Source organism: Papaver somniferum, unplaced genomic scaffold, assembly GCF_003573695.1.
Source record: "Papaver somniferum cultivar HN1 unplaced genomic scaffold, ASM357369v1 unplaced-scaffold_19, whole genome shotgun sequence".
Taxonomy (NCBI): domain Eukaryota; kingdom Viridiplantae; phylum Streptophyta; class Magnoliopsida; order Ranunculales; family Papaveraceae; genus Papaver; species Papaver somniferum.
In genome coordinates this window covers 19303364-19314977 of record NW_020628818.1, presented here as the reverse complement: position 1 = coordinate 19314977, position 11614 = coordinate 19303364, and the positions used below count along the sequence as shown (strand labels likewise).

General features: G+C 36.4%; 1 protein-coding gene across 1 annotated transcript; it reads left to right on the top strand.

Moving 5' to 3' along the window:
* Positions 1 to 7668: 7668 nt before the first annotated feature.
* LOC113338846 (phenylalanine ammonia-lyase 1-like) lies at positions 7669 to 11019 on the top strand. The gene is made up of 2 exons (XM_026584241.1): positions 7669 to 8210; positions 9079 to 11019. The coding sequence occupies exons 1-2, from the start codon at positions 7831 to 7833 to the stop codon at positions 10832 to 10834; spliced, it is 2136 nt and encodes a 711-aa protein (XP_026440026.1). The 5' UTR covers positions 7669 to 7830; the 3' UTR covers positions 10835 to 11019.
* Positions 11020 to 11614: the final 595 nt, after the last annotated feature.

The window sequence follows — 11614 nt, the reverse complement described above, 5'->3', positions numbered from 1 at the left end:
GAGGATCCAAAAGTTGTATAAGGTTGGCGTCGATCCTGTTGCTAGAAGTATTGGGGAATATGACACATCCCAATACACAAAGGAGATATGCGGTGGCAGCGTGGTTCACTTGCTCATCAGTTAACGTTCCATTCTTTTCCTTCTCCAAGGTGCCTCAGAACATATTCATCAAATCTGTAATGTTGATTTGTCTTGTTCTGTAACTTGCATGCCTCCTAAACTCTGTTGTTGTTGTCTCTTCATCCCAACCTAAGCACTTTTTAGTTAGATCATAAAGTTGTGACCAACTTAACTGCTTTGTGTAGTTAAACTTCACAGTTGTGCCTTGGTCGGAAAGGTTAAGAATCTGCACAACATCATCCGGAGTAATCGTCATCTCCCCAAACGACATATGGAAAGTATCGGTCTCAGGATACATTCTCTCCATGAACTCCGATATGGACACGCGATCATGTTCCAACAATGAATTCTCGGCGGCATTAGCTAACCCGAGTCGGCAACAATTGACTTGAACCTTTCACATTCACCGGATAAAGGCCACGCAAGCATTTTCGTTGGTGCGGCGGTAGGTTTGAGTAGACGGACCGCATCTTGATGATCCTATTAAAGTACATAAAAAAAATCCTTAATACAAATATTACGATATAACACATAGACAATACATTAATAAAAAATAGTAATTTTATTACCTCGGTTTCGTATATTTCTCTGGCCCATGAGTCTTTGTATCCAAATAGCAATTTTTCTCCATCCGCCGGTAGCCCAAGGATTTTTCCTGCTGGATACCCTTCTTCTTCAAGTGCTGAGGGACAAGATGTGATGCTTTCTTAGCAGTATTCTTCTTTACACCATCTTTTCCTTTTTTGGCTTTTTGGGTACCACTTCGTTGTCATTATTCTTCTACTCTAGGCACTGGATCAACTGGTTCAATTTCATGGTGGGGTGTAACTTGTGGAGCAGTTGGTTCTGCACTTTGTTGAGCGGCTTGTTCAACACTTGGTTGCACCCCTTGTTCACTGCCTTGTTGTTCTACACTTTGTTCAGCACTTGGTTGCACTCCTTGTTGACTGCTTTGTTCTTGTAAGCTTTGTTGAGCACTTGAATTATCTTTGGCACTCCTTTCCCTCCTAGCACGAGATGTCACTTTCTTCCTCCTTTCTCGACTTTGTCTAAACAACAAAGAAAGGAACAATATTTACAAACTATACAATCGGAAGACAAAGTATGGAAATATAACCCGAATGTACACATTCGGACGTAAGAATACACATACTGTTCCCCAATACAAAACAATTGAAATCTAACTAAACATATTTACAACCGAATATGCATCAATTGGAGTTCAGAAGTTCGAAATTTTTCATCCTACACAATCGGAAGAAAAAGTACAAAACTATAACCCGAATAAACAAATTCGGAAGTAAGAAGACACATATTTTTCTCAAATGAAAAATAATCGGAATATAACTAAACATGTTTACAACCGAATATTCATCAACTGGAGTTCAGAAACTCTAAAATTTATCCTACACAATCGGAGGTATAAAACATTATATTGTCTTCCGAATAAATACTGGCCCCAAAATGGGATTTTTCCTATATCAGAAATTTTGAGATTTTTTCAATATATATGTATATATATATATTCGGTAGTGAGTGTACTTCCGAATACTGTGTGTCTACTTAAATATATTCGGGAGCCAACAAATTCATTAAACTACCGATTATTACCAGTTTGTATCCAGGAAGATATGGCCAACAATATTCGGCTGATAACCATCAAATATTTCTCCCGAATATTGTCGATGTTCTTGAGAAATGAAGAACATGACTACATTCGGAAGTAAATAAGCATGAATATCGCCCGAATCTGGATAAATAACTGAAAACCCTAGAAATTTTTTTTCTCGATTCGTCGAATTAAAGCGAAATAAACCCCAAAAATGATAGATTCTTACCTAATTGGGGTCATTTGAAGTTGACGAAGTGTTTGACTATCGGAATAGCGACCACTGACTACATCGACAGGTACTTCTTCTTCGCGTTCTTCTTCATTTGCAGCAACAATTTCCTTATTTCTTGCTAAAATCCCAATCTTTGGATCGATACCCCGAGCAACGTTTTTGGTTCTAGGTCTGTGAGTTTCATTTCCCTTATCCATTGTTTTATAAACGAATCGACGATGTTTTGATTTTACGATTCGCGGCGATGTTTCGGTTGAACACAAGAACGAGGGAAAGTTTTTTTTCTTCCACAATCGGAAGATAATATGAAACTGGAAGAAGAAGAGTTGAAATGAGTAGAATTTTTTTTTGATTTGGTTTTTATACAGTTTTACCAGAAGGGCATTTATGTAACTTCAATATCATATAGGGTACCCCTTAACTAGAGTCTTTGGCTGGGTATAAATTGATGGTCCCTAAATTTTTTTGAGTGGCCCCTAAAAACGCGAGGTTATTTTTCACACTTAGATTTTTTTCTTCCATGTTGTAGGTGTGGTCACTGCGTTGAATGAGTGGGCGAGGTTGGTTGGTAGAAAGGAAAAATCTTAATTTCGTACCAAACACCAAAAGAAAAAATTGTATCAAACACTTCATGTGTTGTTTGCCTTATCCTCCTCGTCCTCATCCATCCATTTTCATTTTGCTTTTGCCAATTCTCTCTTTTCTTTTTTCATGGGTTCATCCAACACCTATCTGTCACTTGCCCTTTGAGCTTAAATTCATCTTTCTCTAATTATTTATCTTATCTTGAAACAAAACCCTAACTTGGGTAAAGTTGATCAAAGTATACATCACAAGAGTTACGTTTGTGAATACGCAATGTGAAGGACATGAAGTAGGTTGGTGAAACTCATCATTTGACTTGCAACTGCAACCCATTTCATGAAAATCATGCATAGACCACGTTCTATATGCCAATGGGTTGGTTGGTAGTCAACATATACGCCAACCCATTGTACAGTGCAGTGTTAGTTTCACGTTTGTTAATGATTCTTTATTCTTTACAGTTGCCATGTAAGTCGTCAAACAGACTCAACTTGGAGTCTTGGACTAGGAGGGTACAGGAAATTCCCTTTAGATCCTATCATGTTTAACGTGTGCAAAGTAATCGAGGAAGGAAGACCATGTCCAACGGAAGGAACCACAATCGGCATTGCTCGAACCGTAACTTATACAAAATTTTAAAATGCAAAAACAATTACATTAGAATAATTAACGAGTCAAACTCACAAGGATTAATTCAAATAAGACTACCTGGATCCCATTTTTGTCGTTTAAAAACTGAAAGTAATAACAAGACTTCACCTAAAATAAATTGATAGATTGGGTATATTATGAAAACTACCAGTTGAATTGATCTTCTGATTTCATTAGTTTAATGATCTCACTCACTCACATAAGCGCAAAAGAATTTTTCCACAGGTTAGAAGCCTTGAAAGGGGATTCGGTACATGTACGCATTTTTTTTTGGGTAGTCCCAACTACTCCCAAGTCCCGGCTAAATATGAAATATAGATTAGAAGAAAAAAGGGGTATATTGAGTTAGATATGCGTCATGCTTTCATATCGTACCTACTTTTATCCACCAAACAAAGAATGTTAGTCGAGAATTACCCGTCAGATGCTATACTGATTTTATACATCCACATCCTAGTCGAAAATTAATCGGAAATTCTGGTTGAATCTCGGTTGACTAGGCCGGGATTGACGGGAAACTTCGGTTGAAGTTTTGGAAATTTGCACGGATTTTGGGTTTTCTACCACTTTGAATGGAGATTTTGTTTCTTTTGATAAAAATTGGTGGCGCTTCATTATATTTATCACAAAATTGGTTAAAAAGACCAAAACCAATAATTCCTGGATGAAAAAGACATCTAGGTTTTGATGCTGTTTAAATGGACAAAAATGTTAAAATAGCCAGGATGTAAACAGTTTTATTTTTCAAATACTTTTTCTTATTTTTAATTTACATCAGGATGAAACGGCTATTTTTTAAGTTTAAACCAGGATGAATCCAGTTTCATCCTTGCTATCTTTTTTTTGTCCATTTCACCCGTAATAATTTTTACTCGTCCATTAGAACCATGTTTTAAAAATATTTGGACAAATGACCCATTTTCCGTATATTTATACACAATTATGAATGAACAACGTTTGATATACATTATAGGTATGAAATTCGGAAACAAAGTTTTGGTAGTTACTACGAAATTTTCATCGAGGATCTCCTCCAGATAAAATTGTATCAGTGTCTCGGTCCCTGCTGAGACGGACCGAAATCCGGAATCGACTACGTTTGAGCTATAGGACACGCGAAGAAAGATGACATAACCGTGTCGGACACACGAACAGACACGACACAGTTACGACACTTCCCAACACACGATGGACATACCACATCACATGTCGCGTAAAAATCGACATTGGACACTTTACGAATACTAGTTGGACACTCTCGGACCAGCCATTAAATGATTATTTTGGAAAAATCAAATTAAGCTAAATGTGATGCTGATTTATTCTCCTGTTAGTCAAATCAAAACATTGTTCATGGAAAACTTTGTTATATTATTATTAATTTTATTTAATTAGTAATCAAGTATTTTAAAAATAAGAATACCTATTTTGTCGTGTAGATTTTTGTAAAATTTCATTTTAATGGAGTGAGTAATACATATAACGTGTCCCTGTATCCCGTTTTTTGAGATTTGACATGTCCCTGTAACCATGTCGTGTCGTAACTGTGTCTGTGTCCGTGTCCGTGCAACATAGCATTGGAGATACCTCTATTCAATTTGAAGGTATTATTTTAACAGAGGGTAGTCAAACGAGATTTCAATGGACTTCTATAGATTTTTAGTTTGAGTGACTCCCGGAGATTTTCTGAAAATCTAGAGACTTTTAGTGATTCTCTGAGATTATTTTAGAGAGTCTTTGTGACTTGTGGAGACAAAAAAAATGAGATTTGTAGAGAGTCTTTGTGACTTGTTGAGACAAACAATGTATAATATCGGTTGAAAAATTCAATATGTCTACCAAATTTTTTTTTCCACATTACAACGATCATTAAAGTACCGTGAATACCTAATGAAAATGAAAAAAAAAAAAACTAATGAAATATGTGTCCATTTTCAAAATAAATCTCATCACAGTTGTTTTATGCCTAAATTTTCATTCTCTTTATTCCACTCGTCCCACATTTTATTTGCTGTCCATGACATTTGTATGCAATAGTTTTTACTTTTTTTTTAATCATATAGTTTATAGGTGGTTATAAAGGCATCACAAGATTACACGAAAGACAAAAAAATGGAACCCTCCATCATTCCGTTAACAAGGTTATCTAGGCTATGATGTTTACCAAATTTTCTTTTTTTTTTAATTAGAAAATTCTCAAATTCTCAAGTCTCCCAAAATATCACCTCTTTGGGAGAGACTTTTACTATGCCTATTTTTCAAAAAAAATCTCTCCAAATCTCTGAAAATTACAAATCCATGACTTTCAATTCTATTTCTAATAACATGAGTGTTTGAGTGACTCTTACGAAATCATAATCCAATAACATGGAGTTTCGGAGAATTTAAATGACTTAAAAAAAATCTGTAACCAATAACAAGAGACTTTCCAAAAATCTCAATGAAATAACAATAGATTTGGAAACTCCCCTGAAATCATTTGAAATCTCATTTGACTACCTCCCGGTAAAAGATTTTTGGAACCTTTAATTATATTTAGTTACGTAATTAATTTGATTTAATTCTGGTAAAGTTTTTGTGAACGTTTTATGACTTACCATTGAAAGACCTTTTTTATAGTACTAATTAAAACCAAAATATTCTCTCATTAATTCGTATCTAATTACGTGGCTATAAAAGTCAGTTTTAAGAAACAGAAAAGATACAAGTTTTTCACCATTATTTTTCTAAGAATTAAGACACTATTTTTCGGAGCAACATCAGAAAAAGTCAAAGTGTTCGACCTTCTATTGTATACATGTGAAACAGAGTTTTTCTCGCATGTTTTATCTTGGAGGCGTCATGGAGAAGAAAGACCAGCTTGCACAAAACTTAGGGTAAAGCCGCACTCAAAAAGAGTGTCCTGGTTGTGACTCAGCAATAACCTTGTTTTTGTGTTTAATCTTTGTTTTGCAGATATGAAATCAAAAATTCTTCATACATTCCTTTACTTCTAAAATTAGCATATATCACCTAGAATATTCACAACCCAGATGGAACCACATCTCTATAATTATTCAAAATATACTACACTAACACGAACTACACTCTCAGGATTGCAAAAGTGATAGATCTGTGTAGAAGCGGTTGCCTTTGAAAAAATGTGTAATGATTGAAAAAGTCAGATATATTATATCGAGTTTTTCCATGGTGGATTTTCAATAAATACACGACAAACACGAGTTAAACTCTTAGGATTGGAAAAATAGATTCCTCGTGGACAGCCTGGAGATCTGCGTACAAGCAGCCGCCCTTGTAAGATTCTGTAATGATTGAAAAAATCAAATATATTACACTGGATTTTCCCACGGTGGATTTTCAATAGATACACAACTAACACGAGTTAAATTCTCAGGATTCGAAAAATAGACTCCTCGTGGACAGCCTGGAGATCTGCGTGCAAGCAGCCGCCCTTAAAGGATTGTGTAATGATTGAAAAAATCATATATATTACACTGGATTTTCCCACGGTGGATTTTCAATAGATACACAACTAACACGAGTTAAATTCTCAGGATTGGAAAAATAGACTCCTCGTGGACAGCCTGGAGATCTGCGTGCAAGCAGCCTCCCTTAAACGATTGTGTAATGATTGAAAAAATCAGATATATTACACTGGATTTTTCCACGGTGGATTTTCAATGGATACACGGATAACACGAGTTGAATTTTCAGGATTAGAAAAATAGACTCCTCGTGGACAGCCTGGAGATCTGCGTACAAGCAGCTGTCCTTGAAAGATTGTGTAATAATTGAAAAAATCAGATATATTACACTAAGTTTTTCCACGGTGGATTTTCAATTAATACACGACAAACACGAGTTAAATTCTCAGGATCGGGTAAATAGACTCGTCGACAATCTAGAGATTTGCGTACAAGCGACCACCCTAGAATGATTGTGTAATAAATAAAAGAATTCAAAGTTACTGCACTAAATAGCTAGGGACAAGGAAGGTTTGATGCTGAGAATTCATGGATGCTGCTGCTTTGCCACGTAAGTTCTTTTTTTCTTTTGTTGCCCGTTTGCCGTCTAATTGTCACGCAGCATGTCAGCTACCTTCTGCTTAATTTCAGTGTGGTCAGCCGTTAGAAACTTTGGATGTGTGGTATTGGGAGTTTAGGGCGTTAAATTTTATTCCCTTACACAAGAAGAAAAAGATCCCAAACCTTTCTTTGTGTCGTTGCTCCATACGAATGAACGAGGTATGTCTCTACTCTTTAAGACTTTTACCATAAGATATTCGTACCAACAAATCCAAAGGTTGCACATTTCTTACTTGGTAGATCTAACAGCCTTAATTGATTTTCAACGACCTTCTTGTCTTTCCATCCCCACCAACCAAACCCACATGAATGGCACACCAACGCACTTATGACTTACCCTTCTCTCCTTCCCTCCTCCCTCTATTTATACACTAGAAAACGTGTACTCCAAATTCAGAAGGCAAAATCACAAGCTTTCTAATTCTTCATCAATCTCAATCTTCAAAGCAATTTAGAAGTCCCATTTGATCTTTTTCTTTGATCTGTTCTTTTTCTCAATCTAGCTATATTTTTGTAAGAAGAAAACTAATTACTTATAGATATAGATGGAGAGCCAAATGAATAAGGAGGAAATTAAGTTGTGTATCAACAATGATCCATTGAATTGGGGAATGGCAGCAGAATCATTAAAAGGAAGTCATCTAGATGAAGTTAAGAGAATGGTCGAAGAATATCGAAAACCGGTTGTTTGTCTTGCCGGTAAGTCATTGACTATATCTCAAGTTGCTGCCATTGCTGCCGCTGGTTCATCCAGTATCAGAGTCGAATTGTCAGAAGCTGCTAGGCCTGGTGTTAAGGCAAGTAGTGATTGGGTTATGGAAAGTATGAATAAAGGAACGGATAGTTATGGTGTTACTACTGGTTTTGGTGCTACTTCTCATAGAAGAACTAACAAAGGAGGTGCTCTTCAAGCTGAGCTTATTAGGTAAACCATTTTTTCTTTTTCATTTCTCCTGCTACAAAACCCGACTTTCGCGATGAATGACTTGATTTATTCATGCCGAAAATCTCGGATTTTCTCTTGATGATTTAATCACTTGGCATATATAATTCCACTGCCAGATAGGTTTCATGGTACCTGGACTCTTAAGGCTGGTGCATGTATGTTTTATATCTAAATCTTCGACCAATCCGATCTGATTTAATTCCCTAATAAGGAAAAGTGCTTCTCTAATATCCAAAAAATCCAAGTTTTTTTCTCCATTAACGATTTCATTGAATTTGTATAAAATCATTTTTGATGGTTGCTTACTGCTTGCTTATTTGGCGATCTTATCATGGGATAAGAAACGGTTATGGACATGTAAAATGCATGTCAGCTGTTAGGCATAGTTCTGTAACCTCTAATTTGAAACGTTTTCTCTATGTCTTAGTTCTTTGCCTGTTAAAGACAAATCCTTTAAACTAACCTCAGAGCCAACAGTTTGTTGGACTGGCTTCAAATAGTATCTAGTTAGTCAATAATGATTAACTCATTCAGAGAGATCTCGGGATTTCCCTCGTAGGTAAATTTCAGAGCCAATTTATAGCCGCGTTCCTAAAAAGATTACTCTATATTCCTGACAGGGTGTAGAATCTCGTTTGCGGATTCGATTTGTTTTTCCTTTTCTTAGCAAATAGATTTTTCATAGACACTTGCTTGTATGGAAGTAGGTAAAGATGTAGAGTTTGACAATGAAATCTGACCAAATTAATCATTACCGGTGGTTAATGTATCACCCACCACCTTACAAAATGGGTGTACAAAAGTTAGAATCTTATCTGACAATGCTAAATTCCTTTTGATGCAACAGATTCTTGAATGCTGGAATATTCGGGAATGGAAAGGACTCCACTCACATATTACCGCACTCAGCAACAAGGGCAGCCATGCTTGTAAGAATCAACACACTTTTACAAGGCTACTCTGGAATCCGTTTTGAAATGCTAGAGGCCATCACCAAATTCCTCAATCAAAATGTTACTCCTTGTTTACCTCTAAGGGGCACCATCACGGCCTCTGGCGATCTCGTTCCATTATCTTACATTGCTGGTCTCTTAACTGGCCGTCCCAATTCGAAAGCAGTTGGACCTAATGGAGAAGAACTCAATGCAGAAGAAGCCTTCTCATTAGCTGGTATTGATGGTGGGTTTTTCGCGTTACAACCTAAAGAGGGTTTGGCTTTGGTTAACGGCACTGCTGTTGGTTCCGGGTTGGCTTCCATGGTTTTGTTTGAAGCCAACATTTTAGCTCTTCTATCTGAAGTCATTTCGGCTATTTTTGCCGAAGTCATGCAGGGGAAGCCAGAGTTTACCGACCATTTGACACACAAATTGAAACATCACCCCGGACAAATTGAAGCTGCAGCTATAATGGAACACATTTTAGATGGTAGCTCATATGTTAAAGAAGCTAAGAAGTTGCACGAAATCGACCCATTGCAAAAACCAAAACAAGACCGTTATGCTCTTCGTACTTCTCCACAATGGTTAGGTCCTCAGATTGAAGTGATTAGATCGTCAACAAAATCCATTGAAAGAGAAATCAATTCAGTCAATGACAACCCATTGATCGATGTCTCCAGAAACAAAGCCATCCATGGTGGTAATTTTCAAGGAACCCCAATTGGAGTTTCAATGGACAATACTCGTTTAGCAATTGCTGCCATTGGTAAGCTTTTGTTTGCGCAGTTCTCTGAGCTGGTTAACGACTTCTACAACAATGGGTTGCCTTCAAACTTGTCAGGTGGGAGGAATCCTAGTTTGGATTATGGGTTTAAAGGTGCTGAAATCGCAATGGCTTCTTACTGTTCCGAACTTCAATTCTTAGCAAATCCGGTCACTAATCATGTTCAAAGCGCAGAACAACATAACCAAGATGTAAATTCATTGGGTTTGATATCTTCTAGGAAAACAGCTGAAGCTATTGACATACTCAAACTTATGTCATCAACTTTCTTGGTTGGGCTCTGCCAAGCTATTGATTTAAGGCATTTGGAAGAAAACATGAAGCATACTGTGAAGAACACAATCAGCCAAGTAGCTAAAAAGGTTTTAACAATGGGTGTCAATGGTGAGCTTCATCCATCAAGATTCTCCGAAAAAGATCTTCTCAAAGTCGTCGATAATGAACATGTTTTTACCTACATCGATGACCCATGCAGTTTCACATACCCTTTGATGCAAAAACTCCGACAAGTACTAGTTGAACACGCATTGAAAAACAATGAAGAAGAGAAGAATTCAAACACTTCAATCTTTCAAAAGATTAGCATTTTCGAGAAGGAACTAAACATTCTTCTACCCAAAGAGGTTGACAATCTCCGAAGTTTATACGAGAATGGAAGTCCAATGTTGAAGACAGCAAACCGGATTACGGAATGCAGGTCTTACCCAATCTATAAGTTCGTGAGAGAAGAATTAGCTACTGACTTGCTTACCGGAGACAAAGTTCGATCACCAGGAGAAGAATTCGACAAGGTGTTTAATGCCATTTGCGAAGGTAAAATCATTGATCCATTGCTTGAGTGTCTTAAGGGATGGAATGGTGTCCCTTTGCCTATCAGTTAGAAATTTGTTTGAAAATGATCGTTTTTCTTTTTATGTCTTTTTCATGTTCTTTTATGTTTTGGCTAAAACCTGAAGTCGGAACTGTTAAGTTGTGGTTTGTAATACTCTACTATATTTTTGTTGTTGTCCATAATTAGACATGTGTAAAACTGTGTTTAATCAATAAAGCAAATTTTCTTTCTTTATTCCCTTGTGATAATTTCTTTTTAATAAAAAAAGAGGTGTTACATAAGTTGCCTGGTTCAAGTAAAATCATAGTGCAGTATCAAACTAAACTTTTAGCATCATCATTGGTATCTTATTCGATCATCCTCCAAGGTTCCTTATGATGATCAATAGTTTTAGCTATGATATCTTTTTCTTTATGCCAACATTTGTTAGAAAATCAGCAGGATTGTCATCTCATATGTGCCTACCACCCCTGTTCTTCTTGCGATATCTCTTATGAAAAAATTTAGTTCATAATAAGTTAAATTCAATTTCCTCCAACTTCCCATGGTCATAAGTTTGCCGCCATTCTTGTGGAGCTAGTTTGTTTCCGGTATATAGAGATTGTAAGGAATGAAACGAAATGAATCAAATGATAGCATTTATCTCAACTATAAGTATATCATGAAAAATCAACATGTCTAGGGAGTCATAGTACTAACATTGCTTGACAAGTTAACATGAACAACACGACTGTACCCAATATAAGCTATCTTGTACGATTTGAACGAAGATCAAAAACTAAAATTTTACATATTCATATTTCATTTAGTTTGTTGCGTGTTAACCATG